Source organism: Erinaceus europaeus, chromosome 2 (assembly GCF_950295315.1).
Source record: "Erinaceus europaeus chromosome 2, mEriEur2.1, whole genome shotgun sequence".
NCBI classification, from domain to species: domain Eukaryota; kingdom Metazoa; phylum Chordata; class Mammalia; order Eulipotyphla; family Erinaceidae; genus Erinaceus; species Erinaceus europaeus.
This window is the reverse complement of record NC_080163.1, coordinates 187,324,259-187,349,310: the sequence shown is the minus strand read 5'-3', so window position 1 is coordinate 187,349,310 and position 25,052 is coordinate 187,324,259. Positions and strand designations below refer to the sequence as shown.

General features: G+C 48.5%; 1 protein-coding gene across 5 annotated transcripts in view; it reads left to right on the top strand.

Moving 5' to 3' along the window:
• Positions 1 to 25,052, top strand: part of LOC103114317 (heterogeneous nuclear ribonucleoprotein L) — a 37,968-nt gene that overhangs the window by 11,405 nt on the left and 1,511 nt on the right. The window contains exons 1-10 of one of the 5 annotated variants that reach the window (XM_060185886.1): positions 13,444 to 13,723; positions 15,705 to 15,823; positions 16,497 to 16,734; positions 16,826 to 16,913; positions 18,050 to 18,144; positions 18,230 to 18,302; positions 21,634 to 21,705; positions 21,817 to 22,097; positions 23,268 to 23,389; positions 23,612 to 23,813. In XM_060185886.1, the coding sequence (XP_060041869.1) occupies positions 13,466 to 13,723; positions 15,705 to 15,823; positions 16,497 to 16,734; positions 16,826 to 16,913; positions 18,050 to 18,144; positions 18,230 to 18,302; positions 21,634 to 21,705; positions 21,817 to 22,097; positions 23,268 to 23,389; positions 23,612 to 23,813 (1,548 nt within the window). In that variant the 5' untranslated portion in view covers positions 13,444 to 13,465. Of the gene's footprint in view, positions 1 to 13,441; positions 13,724 to 15,704; positions 15,824 to 16,496; positions 16,735 to 16,825; positions 16,914 to 18,049; positions 18,145 to 18,229; positions 18,303 to 20,467; positions 20,538 to 21,633; positions 22,098 to 23,267; positions 23,390 to 23,611; positions 23,814 to 25,052 lie in introns of those variants that run through there. The other 4 variants (XM_060185883.1, XM_060185885.1, XR_009548352.1 and 1 more) reach the window with 4 other exon arrangements.

Here is a 25,052-nt window from a genome sequence, read left to right as displayed (position 1 = left end):
ATGACAGTTGTCCCAATAGGCTATGCCACCAAGATGGTGTGATTATGCTATATGACATTTGCACAATGACAGAATCGCCTTCTCAGTGCATCCCTGTCCTTAAGTGACATATTTATACTTCTTCCTAGTGTTAATTGTCTTTTTCATCTTCTTAAAAAGCACTTAATAAAAATACAGTGCAGTACAAAAGATTGTCATGCTGAGTCTCTGGAGTCCCAGGCTCAATCCCCCACTTGCTCATAAGCCAAAGTTGTGCAGTGCTCTAGTAAAAAAAATAGATAAATAAAAATACAGCCCAGCAGGCAACATGGTAAGTAAAGCTCTGAATTTTCAAGCTATTTATTTTTCATTTTATTGGATAACACAGGAATTGAGAAGGGGAGGGACAGATAGACAATATTTGCAGACCTGCTCCACTGTTTGTGAAGCATCTCCGTTGCAAGTGTGTGTGTGTGGGGGGGGGGGGGGCTCAAACCCAGATCCTCAAGCAAGTTCTTGCGTCACAGCCAGCCTCCATGGTTTTCTCGCTATCTTTCATTAAATGAAATTTCATATATATGTTTTTTTAAAGTTGTTCTAGGAGTGGTGAAATTGCTTCTGTTCCAGAAAATGAGAGGGAGAGAGAGAGAGAGAGAGAGAGGAAAGAAAGAAGATAGCAAGATAGCATAAGCGTTGTGCAGAAAGACTTTGATCCCTGAGGCTCTGAGGTCACAGGTTTAAACTCCAGCATCACCATAAGTCAGAGCTGAGCAATGCTCTGAAAAAGAAAGAAAGTGAAAAAGAAAGAAAGAAAGGGAGGGAGGGAGGGAAAGAAAGAGGATGCCAGGCAGTGGCTCACTTGGCTAAGTGCACAGGTGATCATGCACAAACCCCCACTGCCTGCCTGCAGGGGTGAAGCTTCATGAGCAGTGAAGCAAGTACTGCAGATGTCTCTCTGTATCTTACCCCCTCTTTATCCTCCTCCACTCTTAATTTCTCTCTGTCCTATCAAATAAAGAAGGAAAAAAGAGAAATGTGGCCACTGAGAGAAGTGGATTTGTCATGCAGACATTGAGGCCCAACAATAACCCTGGTGGTGAGAGAGAGAGAGAGAGAGAGAGAGAGAGAGAGAAAAGAAAGTGTCCCTCCCCCCCCCACAAAATATCCATACCCTAATCTCTGCATATGTGAATCTTACCTTATCTGGAAAGGATATTTGCAGATATTGTTCCTTGACTAATGTTCTTAAAATGGGAAGATTATTCAGATGTAATCTGAATGTATCCTTATCAAAGGAAGGCAGAGTTTTGACCAAACAGGATACATACATATATATGTGTGTGTGTGTGTGTTATATGATTCAATTTATGTTTTATATGATGCAGTTTTATTTTTTAAAATATTTTATTTATTTTCCTTTTTTGTTGCCCTTGTTTTTATCATTGTTGTGGTTATTATTATTATTGTTATTGATGTTGTTACATTGGACAGAGAGAAATGGAGAAAGGAGGAGAAGACAGAGAGGGGGAGAGAAAGATAGACATCTGTAGACCTGCTTCACCACCTGAGAAGCAACCAGCCCTGCAGGTGGGGAGCTGGGGGCTCGAACCGGGATCCTTATGCTGGTCCTTGAGTTTCACACCATGTGTGCTTAACCCACTGTGCTACAGCCTGACCCCCTATGATTGCAGTTTTAGATGTAAACTGAAAAAAAATGTACCGGGGAATAGTTTTTTGAAAGTCAAAAGGCTTGGAGCCAGATTGAGCACACATGCTACAGTGCTCAAGGACACAGGTTCAAGCCTCAGGTCCCCACCTGCAGGGGGAAAGCTTTGCAAGTGGTGAAACAGTACTGCGGGCGTCTCTCTTGCTCTCTATTTCCCCCCACCTCTCAATTTCAGGCTATTCAATAAATGTTAAAAAAAAAAAAATTAAGGGAGCTGGGCGGTGGTGCAGTGGGTTAAGTGCATATGATGTGAAATGCAAGGACTGGCACAAAGATCCCGGCTTGAGCCCCCAGCTCCCCACCTGCAGGGCTGGTAGCTTCTCAGGCAGTGAAGCAGGTCTGCAGGTGTCTATCTTTCTCTTCCCCCTCTGTCTTCTCCTTTCTCCATTTCTCTGTCCTATCCAACAATGACAGCAATAACAAGAATAATAACAACAACAACAACGATAAACAACCAGGGCAACAAAAGGGAAAAAATAGCTTCCAGGAGCAGTGGATTCGTAGTGGTGGAGGCACCGAGCCCCAGCAATAACCCTGGAGGCAAAAGAAAGAAAGAAAGAAAGAAAGAAAGAAAGAAAGAAAGAAAGAAAGAAAGAAAGGTTAAATCCGTGTGGGGGGAAGAAAGTCAAAAAGGCTTGATAATGTTTTTGCTGGGCAGAGAGACATGAAGGAGGTGCAGAGGTGGGGGTGCAGGATGTGGGTTATGATCTTAGTTCAGATATAACTGGGGTGTGGGGGATAGCCGGGTCCCAGGAGACTTGAGGGGAAAACATCTCCTTCAATGAACAGCTGGCTTCCGGAGCAAGCAGGGTTAAAAATTTCATTGTGGGCAAGCAAAACAGCTCACTAGATAGTGAGCTGCTTTGCCATGTGTGTCAAATAGGTTTGAGCCCAGTCCCCAGTGCACTGAAGGAAGCTTCCATGCTTTCTCTGGTGCCTCTCCTATTCATCAACCCCCCTCTCTTGCCTCTCTATTTCTGCCTCTCTGCCTCACTCTATCTGAAAAGGCAAAAAGGTTTGTCCCCTAAATTTCATTCTATGTATTCTATGTATACTTATGTACAGATTTCAACTTCATTTTAATTAATTAATTGGATAGAACCAAAGAAAGCAAGAGGAAGAGTGAGATAGGGAGAGAGAGAAAGAGACATCTGTAGCATTGCTTCACTGCTGGTGAAGCTCTCCTCCCCCAACCCCCTGCAGGTGGGGACTGGGGTCTTGAACCCAGGTCCTTATGCATGGTAATGTGTGCACTCAACCAGGTGCACCACTTCCCAGCTCCTTCAGCTTTATTTTTAAATTGTAGCAAAACATATAAAACATATCCTTTTAATGATTTTTTTTTTCCTTTCCTCCTCCAGGGTTATTGCTGAGCTCGGTGCCTGCACCATGAATCCACCGCTCCTGGAGGCCATTTTTTTTTTCTTCCCCCTTTTGTTGCCCTTGTTGTAGCTTCGTTGTGGTTATTATTATTGCCCTTGTTGACGCAATTCGTTGTTGGATAGGACAGAGAGAAATGGAGAGAGGAGGGGAAGACAGAGAAGGGGAGAGAAAGATAGACACCTGCAGACCTGCTTCACCGCCTGTGAAGCGACTCCCCTGCAGGTGGGGAGCCGGGGGCCCAAACCGGGATCCTTAACGCCGGTCCCTGCGCTTTGCGCCACATGCGCTTAACCCACTGCGCCACCGCCCGACCCCCCCTTTTAATGATTTTTAAGTTTACAGCTCAGTAATGTTATTTTTACCAGAGCACTGCCTGGCTCTGGCTTACGGTGGTGTGGGGGATTAAGCCTGGCACCTGGGAGCCTCAGGTATGAGAGTTTTTTTATTTAACCACTATGCTATTCCCTCATCCAAAACTGAAACTTTATACCCACTGAGCACAACTCTTACTTCCTGTCCTCCAGTGCCTGTAATCACCACTTTACTTGCTTTTCTCATACTTTTGACTACTGTATATTTATTTATTTATTTATTTTAGAGAGAAACAAAGACAGACAGACATGGGTCATAGCACCAAAGCTTCCTTCATTGTGGTGGGGGTTGGTGGGCTGGAGCCTGTACTGTGCACATGGCAAAGCATCACACTATCCAAGTGAGTTATTTCAGTGGTACTACTAGTACTACATTTTGTTAATAATGAACCTGTTTTTTAAAAAAAATTATCTTTATTTATTGGATAGAGACAGCCAGAAATTGAAAGGGAAGGAGATGATAGAAAGAGTGACAGAGAGAGACACCTGCAACCACTTGTGAAGTGGCTCCTTGGCCAGTCCTCACTTCTGATCTGGAAAATAAAGCTCTGTCATTAACCTTCTCTCACCACAGTGGCCATGATGGTGATTGTTTAAGTGGACAGTTTGTTATTTAAAATTTTTTTTAATTATCTTTATTTATTGGATAGAGACAGCCAGAAATCAAGAGGAAAGGGGTTGATAGGGAGAGAGACAGAGAGACACCTGCAGCCCTGCTTCACCCCTCATGAAGCTTTCCCTCTGCAGGTGGGGACTAGGGGCTCGAACCCGGGTCCTTGCGCATTGTAATACATGCACTCAACCAGGTGCGCCACCACCCGGCCCCTTAAGTGGACAGTTTGTAAGTAAATTTGTCCCCCTACACATTTGTTGGATGTTAATCTGATTCTTAGATCAGCCTGAGGAGATTGGGAGGGGGCAGTTTTCCCTCCTTCTGGACAATCTCCACATGGAAAGGAAGGAGTGTGTGACCCAGTAAAGCACACATTTCACTCTACATGAGCACCAAGGTTTGAACCCTCAGTCACCACAAGGGACCAGCTGCAAGGATATATTTCACTAGTGGTAAAGAGGTGCTGTAATATCTTTCCTTCTCTTTCCCTCTTTCTCTTGTCCTGTGGGAGGAAAAAAAAAAAAGTCCACTAGGAGTGGAGTAATCATGTAGGCGCAGAGAGCCAGTGATAACCCTCGTAGAGACAGAGAGAGAGACATGGAGAAATAGAGGGATCTGGGAGAGAGCTCGCCATTAGTACACATGCCTTACCATGTGCGAAGCCCTGGGTTTGAGCCCAGCACCACAGGGGAGCACGATGGCACACAGGGGAAGCTCCATGGATGCTTGGAGAAATGCCTTCTTTTTTCTGTTTTCTCTCTGTCTGAAATAATAAACATACATTAAGGAGAAAATGGGCTCAGAAGTAGTGGAGCCACACATACATTCAGTGTCCTGGTGCCACAAAACAAACAAAATACTCATGGGAAACTCTGCCATATGGAATAAATAAAACAGGTGTTGTTTTTTTTTTTAAATTTTATGGAGCACTCTTTATTTTTTTAAAGACTATTTATTTATTTATTCATGAGAAAGGAAGAGAGAGAGAGAACCAGACATCACTCTGGTACATGTGCTACCGGAGATTGAACTCAGGACCTCATACTTGAGAGTCCAATGTTTTATTCACCACCTGCCGGACCACCTCTTTATTATTTTTTTTTCCTTTGGGAAAGAAAGAGAGAGAGCATAAGGGAGAGAGAGGCAGATAAAAGGAGAAATATCTGCAGCACTGCTCCACTGTTTGAACAGGGGTCTTCACGCATGGTAACGTGTGCACTATACTGGGTGCTCCACCACCCAGCCCCCAATAAAAGAATCTTTAGAAATAAAGAAAAGGTCAGGTGGCAGCTCAGTCAACTGAGTGCACACTTTATGCTATGCACAAGGATGCAGGGGAGAGGCTTTATGAGTGGTGAAGCCTCTATCTCTCCTCTCAATTTCTTTCTGTTCTAGGAAGGAAAATAAATGGGGAAAATGGCTGTTGGGAACGATGGATTTGTAGTACAGGCACTGAGCCCTAGCAATCACCTTTGTGGAAAGAATGAAAAAACAAACAAACAAACAAACAAAAACAAAGGAAGGAAGAAAGGAGAAAAGAAAGAAAGGGAGAGAGAGAAAGTAAGAGGGCTGGGAGGTGGTGTATCTGGTTAAGCACATATAGTACTAAGAGCAAGGACCCTCTCAAGGATCCATGTTCGAGCCCCTGGGTCCCCACCTGTAGGGGGGATGCTTCACAAGTGGTGAATCAAGTTTGTGGTTGTCTTTCCCTTATTCTCTCTCTCTCTCTCTTTCTCTTCCTCCTCTCCCAATTTCTCTCTGTCCTACCCAATGAAATGGAAAAAATGGCCATGAGGAGTAGTGGATTTGTAGTACCAGCACCAAGCCCCAGCCCCAGTGATAACCCTGTGAAGGAAAAAAAAAAAAGGAAAGAAAGAAAGAAAGAGAAAGGGAAAGAAACAGTGCTGGGGAGGTGACTCCCATTCATGAGCATCTGGGTTCATTCTCCAGTGCCACATCAATAAAATAAAATAAAATAAAATTTAAAAAATGGGCAAAAGCCTTAGATTACTTCCGTAAGAAAATATACAAATGGCTAATAGGTGTTTGGAAAGTTGGCAAACATTGAGCCCTGGGGAATGTGCATCAAAACCACAGTGAGATAATCACCTTAGACTCAGCTAAGAACACTGGCTCCCCAGCACAGATTAACCAGCAGTGCTCTGTGACCACAGCCTGCAAGGTAAAGCTTGTGCTGTCAGTGCCCCCACCCCCTGTAACAGAGGCCACCTCCTGATCTCCACAGTGGACTTGCCCAAAACTGCACTGGGGAATGGCAGAGGCAGGATTTGGTTCCAGCCATCTGGCTCCTGAGCCTGTGCACTCCCTTCTTGTTCCGCCCCCAAATTGTATTGCCTGTGAAGAGAGACTTGTAGTCAAACCTCAACTCTCAGAGGGCAGGGATTTTTCTCTGCCTTATTCCTGTGGAATTCCCAGTGATCAGATCGTGGTTTGACACAGGGTAGTGTCAGAGCGGAAGATAGACTGTCCAGGATGTGTCTGGGTGATAAACTGATTATTTTGAGTGGAACGAAACTATGAGGGGGCAGCCCTGGAGGTGGAACAGTGGGTAGAGCTGCTGGACTTTCAAGCATCAGGTACTGAGTTCAATCCCCAGCACTGCATGTGTCAGAGTGATGATTTGGTTCTCTCTCTAGTTCTCTCTTTCAAGAAGTAACATAAGGGGGCTGGGCGGTAGCACAGCAGGTTAAGAGCACATAATGCAAAGCGCAAGGACCATCCTAAGGATCCCGGTTCGAGCCCCCAGCTCCCCACCTGCAAGGGGTCACTTTGCAAGCGGTGAAGCAGGTCTGCAGGTGTCTATCTTTCTCTCCTTCTCTCTGTCTTCCCCTCCTCTCTCCATTTCTCTCTGTTCTATCTAACAATGACAACAATAACAACTACAACAAGCACAACAAAGGCAACAAAATGGGAAAAAATGGCCTCCAGGAGCAGTGGATTCGTAGTGCAGGCACCAACCCCCAGCAATAACCCTGGAGGTAAAAAAAAAAAATGTTTTACCCACTATTTTACCACTTATTGGGTGGCATGTTGTACACTTTATTTACTTGTTTACATAAACATGAGAGGCTGAGATAAAGAGTAAAAGAGACCACAGCATTGAAGCTTCCTTTAATGCAGTGGGAGCCAGGCTCGAACCTGGCACATGGCAAAGCAGCACACTATCCCAGTGAGCTATTTAGGCTGCCCTGTTGTATACTTTAAACAGTAAGGCTTCCTAGTTGTCAGTTATACTTCAATAAAGCCAGAAGGTGAACACATCACAGCTGTGCAATGCAACTAAGCATTTTGCCTCTAGTGGGCTGGCTGAACTCTCACTTTGAGGCCCAACAGAGGAGGAAGCTATTTTTGCTTGGAGCCCAGAAAAAGCTTAAACACACACACACACACACACACACACACACACACACACACATACACACACACCAGCTGGTCTATTTCTGTTTTCAGCTTCTTGTCACATTTCTCTCCAGAGATCCTGAACCCAGAAAGGAGTGATTTCTTGACTGGGGAAGAGACAATAAGAATATACATAAGGGGGAGTCGGGAGGTAGCGCAGCGGGTTAAGCACACGTGGCGTGAAGCATAAGGACCAGTGTAAGGATCCCGGTTCGAGCCCCCAGGGGAGTCACTTCACAAGCCGTGAAGCAGGTCTGCAGGTGTCTCTCTCTCTCTCTCTCTCACCCTCTCTGTCTTCTCCTCTTCTCCCATTTCTCTCTGTCCTATCCAACAACGACATCAATAACAACAACAACAAAAACAACAAGGCTTGAAACTCGGTCCCTGTATATGGTGACGTGTGCCACCATTGGCTCCTCTTTCAACTTTTCTTTTCTCCTCTCTAACTCTCTTGTCTCCCCTCTCTATAAAGAAAATGATTGCGGGGGAGTCGGGCGGTAGGGCAGTGGGTTAAACGCATGTGGCACAAAGTGCAAGGAACAGCATAAGGATCCCGGTTCGAGCTCCCGGCTCCCCACCTGCAGAGGAGTCGCTTCACAGGCGGTGAAGCAGGTCTGCAGGTGTCTCTCTCTCTCTCTCACCCTCTCTGTCTTCCCCTCCTCTCTTCATTTCTCTCTGTCCTATCCAACAACGACTACATCAATAACAATAACTACAACAATAATAAAAAGACAAGGGAAACAAAAGGGAAAATAAATAAATAATAATAAAAAAAGAAAATGATTGATGCTAACAGTCATCATAATAAGTAAAATAAATCTTTTAAAATACTTGTTAAAATTAAAAAATGTGTAGAGGCCAGCTAGTGGTGTACCTGGTTGAGTACACATTCAGTTGTGCAGGAACCTGGGTTCAAGCCCTTCACCTCCACTTGTAGGGAGAAAGCTTCATGAGCAGTGAAGCAGACAGTTTCTGTCTCTATCCAAAAATAAATAAACAAGCAATGTGGTGTCTCACAGCAGAACAGGATCGTGGCCATTACCATCTGCCTTACAACTGGGGCTTTTGAATCATGAAGAGTTTTCACTTTCCACCTCACCCTGTGGGTTCTACTTTCAAAATAAATCTGCAACAGGCCCACTTCTGTCTACCTTCCCCAACCTGTTCCACTGAATCAGCTTCCTCACTGTCTGAGTCTCCACCCCAACTCCCACAGTCTGTTTCCCACACCCACAGGGCCAGAACTGGCGCCACCTTGAATAGCCCAAGTCCTCCTCCTGTCTCTCTTGCAGTATATGTATCTCCCAGTACTGCTGTGCTGCCACAAAATCTTTAGTAAATCCTGGTTCATTTCAAGGACTTTTGCACAGGCTGTTCCCATTGCTTGGAATGCTCTCCTCCCCACATTCACATGACTCTTTCTTCAAATCTTTGTGAAGATCCTGCCTAATTTTTTCAAATTGTTATTTATAAAAAGGAAACACTGACAAAAACCATAGGATAAGAGGGGTACAACTCCACACAATTCCCACCACTAGATCTCCCCTCCCCTGATAGCTTTCCTATGATCCGGAGTCATTATGGGGTGCAGAAGGTGGAAGGTCTGGCTTCTGTAATTGCTTCCCTGCTGAACATGGGCATTACAGGTTGATCCATACTCCCAGCATCCTGCCTATTTTTTTTTTAGGAATATTTTTTTATTATCTTTATTTTTATTTATTTATTGGATAGAGACAGCCAAAAATGAAATCGAGAGGGAGAGAGACAGGGACACACCTGCAGCATTGCTTCATCACTTGTGAAGCTTTCCCTGTGCAGGTGGGGACCGGGGACTCGAACCTGGGTCCTTGCTCTTTGTAACATGTGTGGTCAACCAGGTGCTCCACGACCTGGCCCCTATCCTGCCCTATTTTTATTGAGCACAGTGAACAACCCTACAACCCGCCTACGTGCCTCCTCCTCCTCCCTTCCTTGTTTTACTTTCTTCTTTGCCTTTATCACCACCTGACACAATGTATTCTTTATCTTGGTATTGTCCATCTTTTACTTTGTAGTAAAACCCCCAGGGGTAGGGCATGCCCTCATCTTCACCAGATTCCCCCAGATGTCTCAAATCCTGTCGGTGCCACAAAACAAAACAAAACAAAACAAAAAAAAAACCCTACTTAGTGAATGAAGGAATGCCACAGGCAGGTCTTCAGGTCTTCAGAGGGATTGCAGCTCTAGCCCCCAAAGGAACCAGATTCTAATGAGGCTACAGGCATTAAATGAAGACATTTCTAGCAGCCGGGCAGTGGTGTACTCCATTGAGTACACATATTATCATGAGCGGGGACCCTGGTTCAAACCCCCAGTCTCTACCTGCAGGGGGAAAGTCTCATAAGTGGTAAAGTAGTGTTGTAGAAGTCTCTATTTCCCACTTCCCTCTCAATTTCTGCCTCTATCCTAAATAAGTAATAAAATAAATAAATGATTTTTTAAAATATGGCGAAAGATCAAAAAGGGAGGTAAAATAAGAGCTGTGATTATAACTGCTACAGATGTAACTAGGCCAGGTAGCCAGGTGGGGTTTGTTAGATGCAGAGCAATGACCTTGGGACATAGTACTGTAGGCAGAAGGAATGGTGCAAAGTCAGGCATGAACTCTTGGGCATGTAATGAACAAACAGTAAGGAAAGCCTGTATCTGTGTCAGATCAAGATCAAGAGGAGCTGGTGAGAGAGCATACAAGTCATTAAAAAACGTTCCATGCTTGAGGTCCCGGGTTCAATCCCCAACCTCTCTCTCTCTCTCTCTCCATATATATATATAGTTTGGGACAGCCAGAAATCGAGAGGGAAGAGAGACACCTACAAAACTGTTTCACTACTCGCAAGGTTTTCTCCCTGCAGATGGGGAGACGGGGCTCAAACCCTGGCCCTTGCGCATTGTAACATGTTTGCTCAACTAGGTGCATCACCACCCGGCCCCTTTCCTTGTATCTTTTTCATTAATCAAAATAAAAACAAAAACAAATGGAATGAGAGACAAGTGTTTATACGGGTCTAGAAAGGTCAGCTTTTACTTGGGGGTGCGGGGTATGTAAGGAAGGGCACCACTTCCTCTTTCAGAGATTGCTCAGTTGTGACTTTCAACTGATCTTCCCCTCTGAGGGGCTTAGTTTGACCCCATTAGTGATATGGGGGTTGCCTCTGCAGTCCTCTTTCCAGACATTCTCAGGACCTTAAGAGCACCCCAGGAAGCAGGTGCTGTTGACATAGTTCTATTAGAATGACAAACAAAAGTCCCCCCTCCCCCCAAAGGTGAAAGCAGTCACTTGCCCAAGGTCACGGAAGTTGCAAGTGCGGCCTGCACAGCACAACCCTTGCAGCCAGGCAGGCCCAGGGCCGCCGCTCAGAGCCTGCAAAGGGCAGCCAAGCCCCCGGCCCAGCTCGGGACCCCGCGGGGCGCTGAGCCTGCGGCGCCCCATCTATGCAACGTGCACCCCGACATCGACCTGGACCCACACAACGCCTGGTCGAGCGGGTGGCCGAGGCGCGGCTGCCCACAACTGTGCGAGGGCCCGTGTGTGGGTGCGGCGGCAGTGTGTGTGTTGGGGGGTGAGCTGCGGTTATGGGGGTGCTGGAGGAGGGGAAAAAGGGAGCCAGGGCCCCCGGGGCCGCGGCTCTGGCAGTCTTGCCATTCCGCTCTCGCATGCTTTCCGTCCTTCTGCGGCCGAGCAGTCCTTCGTGTCTTTTCTTTCCCACAACCCCCTCCCTCCCCCCCACATTCTTTTCCAGAGTGAAAAGAGGTCGTGGTCCCTTTAAGGCCCGCCCCTCCCTCCCCTAAAACTTCCCAGTGTCTGCTCTTTCCGATCCCGGACAGCCGGCCAGGCTCGCCGCCGAGCTGGTAGGGGCTGGGGGCGAGGGGTCTGGGTGGGGCGCGGGGGAAGCTGACGGAAGCGCCTCCCGCGGGCCGCGGCGGGAGGCGGCTGGGCAGGGGCGGGCCGCTGGGGACGCGGCAGCCGGGTCTCCCTCCGTGGGCGTGCGCGGCGGGCCGGGCGGCCTGGGCCGTGTGGAGCCCGCGGAGGACCGCTCGTCTCCGCGTCCCGTCAGCGCGCGCCCGCGCGAGGGGCGTCCGGGGCTGGGCGCGGGGGCGGGGAGGGGAGGGGCCCCCTCTCCCCCTCCCCCACCGCATTCTTCTGACGTCAGACCGCGCGACCCCGCCCTTCCGCGCGCCCGGCCCTTGTGCGCGCCTCCCTCCGTCTTCCCTCTTGGGCGGGCTTTCCCCGGGGGTGGCCGCGTGCTGAAATCTTTCGCGCCAAGCTGCCCCCAACTTTTCTTCTCTCCCCAGGGCTGGTTTGAGTCTCTTGGTGTCGCTGATCTCATTTCAGATTTCAGTTGCTATGTGGCTCTTTATATAAGGGGCAACCTTGCCATCTTTCACTTGGTGGTGGGGGGGCCTCTAGTAACCTGGGGGTGGGGGGTTCACCTCCGCCGAAATTTTCCATGGCTCTTCGCTTTCTTAGCTTCCCGCCGCAGGCTGTCGGATGACCTTAGAGTTCTCTGGATGGGCTGTAAGCACTCCACTCCTGGCCCGCCCTGGGACGGCATTGCAACTCCATAGGCGGTGGGGACGGGCCCATGGCGCTGCACCCGGATCGTGACTCCCCGATGTACGCAGTGCTCGTACAGAGCATTATGTGGGTGCTGGCAGGCAGAGCCGGCTGCCCTCGTCCGTTGAGACTATCAGGCTGAGACAAGCGCCTAGATTGTGCGACCCCGAGTGGGCAGGGCTGCTGCGTAAAGACCTCTGATCTGAGTGATCGGTGGTTACCGTGGGGAGGGGGTATCTGGGTGCATAGGGACAAGAGAGGCTCTTCACCATGAACTGAGGCTTCACGGACCAGAGCAAATCATTCCTCCAACTCTAGCCAGAGAAGGAGAAGCATTCTAGGTGGAAGGTCCTGTGAGGGGGACAGTCAGGATAGGTCATACCCCCCTGGTGCAAACTGAGGTTTGGTAACAGTGGCTGAATTTAGAGGTGAAGTAATGGAATGACATCCGCATGTTTGAAGATAATAGCAACTAATAGCTTTATACTGAGGGAAAAGGTCACGTTTGATTTAAAGTTAATACTCTTCCAGCATTGCGAAGGTTAGAAGTGAAAATAGGTCGTGGCGATGGGGACAGAGCTGCAGTAGCAGCGGACTCTGGGACTTGTTCTCTGGCGCATCACAGTTAAAATAAATACTCGGGTTACGCCGGGCCTATCCTTTAGGGGGTCACCCCACTTCTTGCGTGGGGTAGAGAGTGGGGGAGGGACGTGAAAGCCGATTCACGCATGCGCCCTCCTGTCAGGTCCTTCCTAGACTGCGTCAGAGTGTCTGCCCGCCTGCTCCCTTTCCACCCAATCAGAGATCTCCAGGGCTGCTGCTGTCTGTTGAGGACTGGCCCGCCTCCATTGCCTGGCGGGGTGGGATCGCAGAAGATGGGCATCTGCTGTAGCCATTGCAGAGCGGCGGGGGGGTGGGTGGGGCGGGGCCTCCTTTTCTCCTCGCGGAGTGGCGCGGGAAAGGGTAACTTGTGATTGGGCGGTTAGAGGCTTCGATCTGATGGATGAACGAGAAAGCCAGTCAAAGTGGGTAGGAAGCGGGGCGGATGGGAGCGTTGGGAGAGCCGCTCCTATCAGATGCTCATTGGAGGGCTAGGCAGTAGTAGCGATTCGACCTATCAGATTGACGCTTATGTTCGGGAGGCGGGGCTAGAGAGATGACTGGCAGAAGGCATCCACATATCAGAAGTGTTCTAGACAAGAGGGGGCAGACCCTCCTACTGATCGGCGCGTGCGCTGCCCAATAGGCGCATAGGGCGTGAGGCGCCTTCCCCTCCCCCCGCGACTAGACCAGTGGCTCCCCCTATCGGGTGGGGGCGGCGAGTGACGGGCGTGTCCCTCCCCCAATGAGAGGCGGGGGGAGGCGGGTTCTGCGCCGCCATGTCGCGGAGGCTGCTGCCCCGGGCGGAGAAGCGGCGTCGGCGGCTGGAGCAGAGGCAGCACCCGGACGAGCAGCGGAGGCGGTCGGGAGCGATGGTGAAGATGGCGGCGGCGGGAGGCGGAGGCGGCGGCGGCCGCTACTACGGCGGCGGCAGTGAGGGCGGCCGGGCCCCTAAGCGGCTCAAGACTGACAACGCCGGCGACCAACACGGCGGCGGCGGCGGCGGAGGATCCGGGGCGGCGGGCGGCGGCGGCGGGGTAGGCTAGGGCTTTAGGCTCTGGTTATGGACGGGATGGCAGGCAAAATCCCTCACCTTGAGGGGATTTATTAGGGGGGAGGTTGGAGGGCTTTTGCGCACGCGCCCAGGCCCTCGCGCCGTTGACGAAGTGGGGGAGGGGAGGGAGTTGGGCAAACGGTGGGTTTGCGCGAGGACTTGCGCGTGCGCGGTCTCAGCGGGCTGTTAGGGCGGGGGCGGGGGAGCTGCTCACGTTGCGGAAGGCGCAGTGCGCAGGCGCTGCAGCCTGGCGTGTGGGGGGTCCGGGCACGCGGCCGGACGATTTTTTTTCTTCTTTTTGAATCTGTCGTTTTCTTTTTGGTTCCTATGCGCAGGCGCACTTCTGCCTGGGCCTCGTGGGCGGTTGTGGGGGGGGCACCGCGTGAGCGGGAACGGGTGTGCGGGGGTCCGTGCCTGCGCGCGGGGGCTGTGTCGCCTCGCTCTTTAGTCTTAGCATCAGGCTTGGAGTCTCGTTACCGATGGTGATTTATTTGGGGGCCAGTCCCCCGCAGCGGCCCCAGTCCTCCATGTTTTCCGTGTGTGGGCATCAAATCGGAGGACAGGATCAGATTGGCCGTTTGGGAGTCGCGCCCTGCTTTGGCGCTGCTCCGTTTGCGGACTTTGTGCGGGTTCACGGGGGTAGATGTGGGGAAGGATGGCTCGTTCCCCCAGGCCCGCCGCTTCCTTCTGACTCATTTCCTTCCTTTCTCCCTTGGGCCCCGGGGAGACAGCGTGGCGGGTCATGCAGCAGGGTCCCCGCCTGCACAGGCTTCAATTCTTGGCACCACCGTAAACCACAGCTGAGCAGCGCTTTGGCGTAAAAGAAATAGTAATTTTAAAAAGAAGTTAATCGTTTTCAGCCTTTTTTTTTTTTTTTTTTTTTGGACTCGCCAGAGCTTAAGGGGGGCCCATCTCCCATCTGTTAGCTGTGATTCCGCAGTTGTAACCTGAACTCAGCCTTGCCCCACCGTCGGGAGATAACCATGACCAAGTGTTGAACGACCCTCTAGGAGGTGGTTTAGGATTCCGGGTTCACAGAGGTGGGGCGGCGGGGTGTGTGTCAACATCTGGTGTATTTTATTTCTGAAGTGGAATCCACTTCTGCCCGGGCTTCCTGTTCTACCTGCTGGTTTTCAGATAGGAGGCTGGGCCCAGAGCCCAGGAGAGGTGGAGAAAGTTACTTGCCTTTTGATTCCCACAGTGGAAAGGTACTGCTTCTAGAAAGTGAATGGTACTCTGTGTGTGTGTGTGTGTGTGTGTGTGTGTTCTCCATATATTTTTTTTGCCCCCTTAGTCTGGACTAGGGTATTTTTCTTCATAAATTTGAGATTATTTTTCATACAAGAGAGCCCAGCGCTCCATTCACAAAACCATACCGTAGATCTAGCATAGATAGAATCTGGAGCCTCAGACATAAAAGCCCTACTTTACCTGTTGAGCTATCTCTCCATTTCTAAAATTTCTATTTTTTTCCAAAAGCACATTTTTCTCAGAGAATACAGATTAGTGGTCATATAGTTGAGATCAGGCTGGATGACACAGGTTCTAGGCTACAAGCTGTTTCATCCCGCCTGACTGGTTGGCTAGCTATGATGGTAGTTCACCTGACTCGCAGAACTGCCCTGGTGTCAAACTAGGGAACTGTGGAGGCCGGGCACGTACTGACTTAGTTGCTTGCCTGAATCATTCTGCTAGTGCTTTCCCTTTTCCAAGCTTGTCCGTTGGGAAGAGAGACGGGTTCTTGAAGAAATGTAAGATGTGGAACTTGCCCTGTATCCTGCTGTTTTCAGAAGCCCGCAGAAAGAGCAAACAGGCAGGTCGCTATCCATTCAGAACCTCTGCTCTGCTGAGCTTCAGTCTTTTTGGAGTTGTGATGTGTATGAGTCTTATGTGTTTCAGCTTCTCAGCAGTAGAAGCTAATGTGTCACAGTGGGAAATTAAGTCTTTTTTTTTTTTTCTGTCAGGAGAACTACGATGACCCACACAAAACCCCTGCCTCCCCAGTCGTCCACATCAGGGGCCTGATTGACGGTGTGGTGGAAGCTGACCTTGTGGAGGCCTTGCAGGAGTTTGGACCCATCAGGTACTTAACTCTCAGAGGCTGAGGATTGGGTGTACAGGGACGCTTTTTCACTATCTCACACATCAGTTTTTTTTTCTTTTCTTTTTTTTATTCTGTTACTTGATAGAAGGAGTGTGAGTGTGGGGGGGCAGGGACTGGGGCAGACCTGTAACACTGTTTCATCACTTGTGAAGACTTGGGGTCAGAGTCTTGAACCCAGGTCATTGTGCATAGAGCATGTGTGCTCTGGTGTACCGTGGCCTGGTCCTGGCACAAATTTGTTTCCTCTAAGGCCCATATGCTTTTGGGATTAGCCATGTGTGGGGGTCAGATTACAGTGAATTCTGTGTCCTTTTCTCTGCCTTGTTTTTCACTTTATTTGTCACGTTTCTGGGCTCCTCCCAGAATACTATCCATGTGGTTACAGAATAGCATTCTGTTGGTAGATATGGGAAGCCCATTGATTTGGGAGCCATTTAAAGTTCATTTGGAACAGTGTCAAGAAGGAAGGCCTCCCAGAGAAAGTGGTGCCAAAGGTATACCTATTGAGATACAGGAAATCATGACCTTCAGAGGAAGGAATCCAGGCCACGAGTGAACATAATATTCTTCACTGTTCACAGGATATTGAAGACCTTCCTTCTATATTTGTCTCCATTCCCACAGAGGGTTAAAACCTTTGTTCTTTTTACAGCTATGTGGTGGTAATGCCTAAAAAGAGACAAGCACTAGTGGAATTTGAAGATGTGTTGGGGGCTTGCAACGCTGTGAACTACGCAGCCGACAACCAAATCTATATTGCGGGTCACCCGGCTTTTGTGAATTACTCTACCAGCCAGAAGATCTCCCGCCCTGGGGACTCAGATGACTCCAGGAGTGTCAACAGTGTGCTTCTCTTTACCATCTTGAACCCCATCTATTCCATTACTACGGTATGTGTTTATAGGCACCTCATTTAGACTTTCTCTTTTCCTTATTCTCACTTGGCATTGTCCATTTATCATGCACCTCTCTCTCTTGTAGGATGTTCTTTACACTATCTGTAACCCTTGTGGCCCTGTCCAGAGAATTGTCATTTTCCGGAAGAATGGAGTCCAGGCCATGGTGGAATATCCTTTGTTGAGAGAAAGTGTTCTCTGGGGGTGGAACGCTCACAGGCCTTGGCAGCATTCATTTAAATTAGCATGTGTCTGAAATGCCTCCTATGTGTGAGATACCATTACATAACTGACCTGTAACAGAGGGAGACATTAGTAGTAATAAAAAAGGGCTGAACTTAAAAGTGCTATGAAGGGTTCTGGGAAGGTCCGAGGAAGTGGTTAGTTAATGAGGGGGATGATGCCGGTGTCCAGAGTGGAGGAACCAATGTATGATCCCTGGGTTGTCAGGAGCTTGGTATTAGAGAAGAGGGATGGTCTGTGAAGATTAGCTGATGCTGGAAACAGGGTAGCCACTAGGGGAAGCTAATATGACTTTTTGTTTTGTTTTGTTTTGTTTTGTTTTTTTGCCAGAGCACTGCTCAACTCTGGTTTATGGTAGGGTGGGGGCATTGAACCTGGGACCTGGGAGCATCAGGCATGAGAGTCTGCATAACCATTATGCTTTCTACCCCTACCCTAATATGGTGTTTTTTTTTTTTTTTTTTAAATCCCTTTTGTTGCCCTTGCTTTTTTTTTTTTTTTTTGATGTAGTTATTATTGTGGGCTAGGACAGAGAGAAATTGAGGGGGGGGAATAAAAAGATACCTGTAAATGTGTTTCACCGCTTGTGAAGCAACTACCCTGCAGGTGGGGAGCTGGGGGCTCGAACTGGGATCCTTATGCTTTGCGCCACCTGTGCTTAACCCACTGTGCTACCGCCCGATTCCCAATATGGTGTTTTAAAGGCAGTGTTAATGAAACTTGGGTCTGGGTATAATAGGATGCTACATAAGTCTTTTCAGGACAAGAGCATAACCTACTTGGTGTGTGAGGGATTGTTTAGGCTTAGCTGGTGACTTGGCCTGGTGTGGCAGTATAGGAGGTGCTGCCAATCTGGATTGGCAGGCTGGAGACACAGATCACAAAGGAACCACTGACTGCTTTACTGTGGCCTGACTCCAGCCCAGCCCCCCTCTAGGGACTGGTAACTTTGGGCAGTGAACTGAAAATAAAGCCCATGTGCAGCTAGCAATGTGGGCATTAGTATTTGTCTGGGACAACCTCCTAGTGAGCTCCTACAGTGGAATTTTCCGTAACTTCCCCACATTTGACTCTGTGCAGAGTGCTCAGAGGGCTAAGGCCTCGCTCAATGGGGCTGACATTTACTCTGGCTGTTGTACCCTGAAGATTGAATATGCAAAGGTAGGTCTGAGAAGTCATAGCCCCATATTAGCTTCTTGAGTGAACTGAGGCCGCCCTGATCTCATAATTTGTCTTACCTCTGCAGCCTACACGCTTGAATGTGTTCAAGAATGATCAGGATACTTGGGACTACACTAATCCCAACCTCAGTGGACAAGGTAATCCTGACGGTCACTTTGTTCTAAACATACCCACCTTGCCTTCACTCAACTAGTGCACTTCATAGTCTCGGCACAGGGTTATGTAATGCCATTGGGCTCCCTGTGGATGTGGGAGGGTCTTGGGAAAGACGTGCCAGTGGTAAAGGTCCTTTATACGTCCTAGCTGCTGTTTAGGACCCTCTGATGTGGCTGAGGGTACAGAGTCAAGCCAGGGGCTTGGACAGGATTTGTAGCAGGGCCCCACTAAGCACAGAGCATGGTGATAGCTTCTAAACCAGTAGCGGCTTCCAGGTGGATTTTGCCTATTTCTGGGACCTTGCATAGGGTCACTGAATGCCCGTTTTCATTGGTGCACGAATGGTTCTCAAGTCTCCCCTATTGAAGGTCTGTTTGTGGGGGTGAAAGATTGGGGAAGTGAGATGAGACGGCTTCAGGGCCCTTGAAGCAGAGCCTTTGAGCAAATTGACCTTGTGCAAGGTGAGACTCCTTACATTGGAACAGGGTGAACCAGCCTCACCTCACTTGTACTCGACATCTCTGCAGGGGACCCAAATGGACAACCCCCTTAAATCTCAAGAATGGTTTGCCTTGCATAGGAGGGAGAGGTGGAGGATTGCCTTTGAAAAGCAGCGGCACCCCTCAGCAACATCATCCATCTCTGTCTTGGTCTAATACGTTGGACTAGGCCACGGGATGAGGGAGGAGGCAGATTGCTGACCTACAGGCTCTGGGGGACCAGAGGTCTCCTCTTCTAGGCAGGCCTGTTCTGCTTCTCCTTGAAGCTGGGAAGTGTTTGGTGGGGTGGGCTAGATTCTCCCCAGGACCTCACAGTGGGCACTGTGGGCCTGATGCCCGCTCCAGAGGTCAAAGGCAAATTGGTGACCAAGAGAATGTACCAGAGCGGGCAATGGCATTACATGACTGCTAACAGAAACATGGCAACCAACCATTTCTTCTCCAAGGAACATAAATAGAAGATATGCAGACCGTCAGGGGCTAGTGGCAGGGGCTGGCTGTGCATTGGTTTCGATGCCTCTCAGCTTTGGCCACCCCAAGATGGGGGGTCAAAAAAAAAAAAACAAAACAAGCTGATGAGGTAACCTGGAGTGAGGGTGGTGCTTCGCCACCCTCTTGGGGACCAGACTTCAGCGGCTCTGCCTCTGCACATTGCTCACCAACACACAGGGTAGAAACCACTAGCTCTTCATGGAGAGAACAGAACATGCAGCCTCCACCACGTCCCCAGAAACAGCTGCAGACTTGAGCTCACTACATCAAGAACACCACACCGCGCTCAAAGGAACAACTACAAGCACAGAGACAGACAGACAAAGAGAGAAAGAGACGCAACACGGCAGCAGACACTGCTTTTTTATTAAAACATTAAGAAAAGGTCAAAATCCAAGCAAACTTGAACCCGAGAATGTACACAGAAGTAGGAAACACAGAACAGAGCTCTCCCAGCCAGCGGCGCTCTTTTCGGAGAACGTTTCGTAGACTGAAGTAGATTCCATGGGCCTCCAAGACTATAGGATCCTCTCTCCATTTCTCCTCGCCATATGGGTTTTTTTGTTTGTTTGTTTGTTCGTTTTTTCTTTTTTTTTTTTTCCTTATTTTTTTTTCTTTTTTGAGTCCTTTGGTTTGGGGGGCTTCTATTTTTCTTTTGATATTTTTTCTGCAGTCATCGGCTGCCAACATAATCTGCACCAACTGGAGATCAGAAAAAAAAAAAAGCTTAAACCACAACAGCAACAAAAAGTTCAAAACCAAACAGACCTAAAACCAGACAGCCAAACAGCTCAGAGGTACACAGTTACCTGCTGGTGGGTAACCAGGCGAGCTCCCAAGGCCAAAAGCGTGGCATAGCGGGGCCACTGGCACACTTGATAACCAGGAGACACGCACATGGAGCGCTACACAGCCAGAAGCACCGCACCACCGCACTGCAGCACACAATGTGAGGAGGTGACAACACGGAGGGACACTAACCACTTCATACACCTTTATTTTCCACTTTTCTGATATCTTCTGAGGACAGAACATCTGTGAGCCATTTTTGATTTTAATCAAAAAGCATTGACTTTTAAAACGATTCTTAAAAAAAAAAGTATAGCGGATGTATACCGTAACTTGTATTTATGACTGTAAAACATGTGATGCAGGGTCGCAGTGTATGTTTGATGGGACGCCATCTTTCAGAACTGTGCTAACTCACTGTTGAAGCGTCCAATGGTAAGAGAAAATACAGATTTGTTTTTTGTGACAAATGGACATTGTACTCTGTACTTCTGCTGTAAGTAGTCTTTTTCCATCTTTGTAATGACTGTTGAAAGCAAAGCCTATGCCAGGTGGCAGGAAAGGGTAGTGGTCTAAAACCCAGGGCTTTGGAGTCAGACCTGGGTTCAGTTTCTGGACCAGCCACTTAACCTGCTTTGTGACCTGGGCTGAAGTGTCTTAACTGCTTAGTTTAAAAAAGTTGACTGCTCAGTTTTCTTACATGTAAAAATGGGCCTAAAATAGTACCTACCTCATAGGGTTGTTGTGAGGAATTTAAGAAGCGGTGATGTCTGTAAAGTGCTTAGCGCAGTGTCTGCCACTGAAGTGCTATATTAATAATAGTAATCACAAACTCTAGGTGGGATGGCAGAGGGGAGGATCTGCGCCATTGTCCGGGTTTGAAGAATGTTGATGCTTTGTACATGACTGCTTACTTGAACTGATTCCGATGTCACCCTGCTTGTCTTTCTATATATGATCTTTCTTGAGGTTGGACGTGACTGGGGGTGGGAGGTGACTGGGATTGGTATAAAAAGGGGGGGGTCTTAGTGTGGCATAGAGTTCCTAGGGCCTTGCGGGGGAGGGGTGCTGGGGGGAGTTGTTACCACTATAACTTTCCCTGGGTGATTTCCTTGTTCACTGCCTCTCCCTTTGTAGGGAGTTGTCATAGAAAGCACCTCTTGATCTCCATAACTTGTCAGCTTTCATAGGACCTGTAAAAGCTTTGAAAGAAAAAAGAAAGCTTTGTAGAGGGCCAGAATAGGTGAGACAGAGAGAGAGAGAGCGCGCGCCAAGAGTCTGGCCACATCCTTCATAGAAAGGAATGCCACTTTCAGGGCATGCACGGGGGATTGGTTCTTGACCTTGATGTGTGAGCTTCATGCTCATTCTGGTCAGGCCAAAGGAAGGGAGGTTCCAGCAGATCCTGTGAGAGAAAAAGGATTATTTATGACAGGGTTTGGAATTAGTTGAGATTTTCAGATTAATCTCAAATCAGGAGGGGGGGGGGAGCTGATTTCAAATTAAGACTAACTGCTTTGTCTGTCTGCAGGTGACCCAGGCAGCAACCCTAGCAAACGCCAGAGGCAGCCCCCTCTCCTGGGAGATCATCCCGCAGAATATGGTGAGGGCAGGGGGTTCCCCTCCGTGGACTCCTGTGGCTCATGTGCCCCTGCCCGCTGTCCGCCGCGCAAATTCTCACCCATCCTCCCTCTCTTTCCTTCCCACCCCTCAGGAGGGCCCCACGGTGGGTACCACAGCCATTACCATGATGAGGGCTACGGGCCTCCCCCACCTCACTACGAAGGTAGAAGGATGGGCCCACCAGTGGGGGGTCACCGCCGGGGCCCAAGTCGCTACGGCCCCCAGTATGGGCATCCCCCACCCCCTCCCCCACCACCCGAGTATGGCCCTCACGCCGACAGCCCTGTGCTCATGGTCTATGGCTTGGATCAATCTAAGATGAACTGTGATCGAGTCTTCAATGTCTTCTGCTTGTATGGCAATGTGGAGAAGGTGAGCTTTTTTGCCTGGGCCACTTTTCTGCGAGTTCTGGCAGACTCGAGTCTTACAACACCAGCTTGCGAGCAGGCAGGGGAAGTAAAGCCAGTGGACCCTGAGGAGCCAGCTGGTTCAGGAAGGGTAACTTTCTTATTCAGGTGACCCAGCTGTAAAAAAGATTAGGTTGGTTTCTCTCTACAGTCTCTGACATTAGAATTTAATTTAATAACCTCTATCCATAAAAATAATATTTTTACCTGGATGCTATAATTTCTAAAACCTAGCTACTGCAAAGATTTTCTCCAGGAAACGTCAGCTGTTCTGGCAACACTGGACCTTTCTATCTTGCTAGTAACATGGTTGGGGCTGATTGGTGATGCTACTTGAGACCGAGTGGCTTTTTGCTCCCATCAAGCCCATCTGCCCTAGAAACCTTTGAGTTTATGTCTCCTAACTTTTGACCCATTAATTAATGTGAAGATAGCTGTTAAGTGTTAGATCGATAGCGGCCACGGACCTCCTAGAGAATTCTAACACCGAGGGGTAGATAGCATAATGGTTAGGCAAAGAGACTCTCATGCCTGAGGCTCCAAAGTCCCAGGTTCAATCCCCCACACCTCTATAAGCCAGAGCTGAGCAGTGCTCTGGTAACAGAAAAAAAAAAAAAAAAAAAAACCAGGCCTGGTGCTGGTGCACCTGGTTGAATGCATGTAACAATGTATAAGACCTAGGTTCAAACCCCCAGTTCCCACCTGCAGGGGGAAAGCTTTGTGAGTGGTGAAGCAGTGCTGTAGGTATCTCTGTCTTGTCCTCCTCTCTCACCCCCTTCCCTCTTGATTACTGGCTGTCTATCCAATAAAGACAGTAAAATTAAATAATTCTAACACCCAGCATTTCTGTAGCAGTGATGCACATTGATCTACAGATACTGGGTGTAAATACATTTCTCATGCACACAGCCGTCTATTGTGCTTCATTAGGTGACCCATTTATGGGTCATGTTCTTTGGTTAGAGTATTGCCTTGGCTTTGCTGTCCAACTTGAGTATTTCCTGTGGACAAAGCATACTTCTCAGTTCTGATTTCTAGCTTACAGATTGAGAGTAGGAGTTACTTCTAAGTTGGATGAGATGGGAAAAGGTCCTTGGTAGTTTTAATTAGGTTGAACCTGACTGTTCTCCCCAAGGTGAAATTCATGAAAAGCAAACCGGGGGCCGCCATGGTGGAGATGGCTGATGGCTATGCTGTGGACCGTGCCATCACTCACCTCAACAACAACTTCATGTTTGGGCAGAAGTTGAATGTCTGGTAGGTACCCTGTCTCCCTGGGTCAGAGATGTTGAAGAGGGACTAAATGTGTAAGATGCTTATCTAGGCAGGAGTGGGGTGTGGCTGATGGCTCCCAGATGTTCCTCTGGAGCAGTGGTAGAAAGTGTGCCCCTCTTGTACCAGATGTGGCAGTGTCTAGTAGTGCTGGGTGCATATATGATATGGGGGGGGTGAGGTCTGGCTAAAACACTTTTTCTGCAGTGTGTCCAAGCAGCCTGCCATCATGCCTGGTCAGTCATATGGGCTAGAAGATGGGTCCTGCAGTTACAAAGACTTCAGCGAATCAAGGAACAATCGGTTTTCCACTCCAGAGCAGGCAGCCAAGAACCGAATCCAACACCCTAGCAATGTGCTACATTTTTTCAATGCCCCCCTGGAGGTGACTGAGGAAAACTTCTTTGAGGTAGGTTCCATGGAGTTCAAGTTGGCTCATTCATAGCCATCTGAGTTAACTATATTCCAGTCCTCTTCTCCCATCCCTGGGTTGGGTATTTGAGATAAAACAGCAGAGACCAGGATAGATAGTTTGGCACTAACCTCATAACTTCAGAGGTTGTTATACTTGCATTTTGATGAGCTAGTATTGCTGCTTGTTTGCTGGAAAAGACTCCACCCTATCTAGGTGATAGAGTGATGATCAGAGTTCAGTTTGTTTTTTTTTATTTGTTTCCATTTTCTTATTTGTGATGAATAGTAGGTCACAAGATTATAAGATGACAGTGTATAGTTCCACACCACACCCACTACCAAAGTTGTATCCCCACCCTCTTCAGGCACCTAGATAACCTAGGGCAGGGGGGTGTCCTTGTTAATGTGAAGTCAGGAAGGGGGGCACCTTTAAGAAGGAGAGAAATATGGGCTGGGGGTGGATAGCATATCGGTTATGAAAAGAGACTCGGGTCAGGCGGTAGTGCACCTGGTTAAGCGCACACATTACAGTGCACAAGGACCCAGGTTTAAGCCCCTGGTCCCCACCTGCAGAAGGAAAGCTTCACAAGTGGTGAAGCAGGGCTGTAGGTGCCTCTCTGTTTCTCTCCCTCTCTACCTCCCCCCCTCAATTTCTCTATGTCTCTGTCCAATAATAAGTAAATAAAATAAAAAGATTAAAAAAAAAGAGAGAGCAACTCATGCCTGAAGTGGCTCTGAAATCCCAGGTTTAATCCCCTGCACCACTGTAAGCCAGAGCTGAGCAGTGCTGTGGTAAAAAAAAAAAAAAAGCCAAAAGAAAGGAAGTCTGATTTAGTGAGTACTGGGGTTTAGTGAGTACAGAGCATCTTGCTCTGGCTTGTACTGTTATGACCAACAAATGTTGACTTAGTGTCACCACACCCAAATAAGTGAATATGGGAAATAAGTCTTCTGGTCCATAATTGCATCTTTCAAGAATCCAGCGCCAGATGGTGACGCACCTGGTTGGTGCATGTTACACATGTTAAAATGCACAAGAACCCCGGGTTCAAGCTCCTGGACCCCACCTGCAGGGGGAAAGCTTCACAAGTGGTGAAGCAGGGCTGCAGTTTCCTCTGTCTCCCTGTCACCCCCTTCCCTCTCTATTTCTGGCTGTTTCTATCTAATAAAGACAGTATAAAAAAAAAAGACATTAAGAAAAGAATAAAGGATCCTAAATTCCTTTTGAGATCAT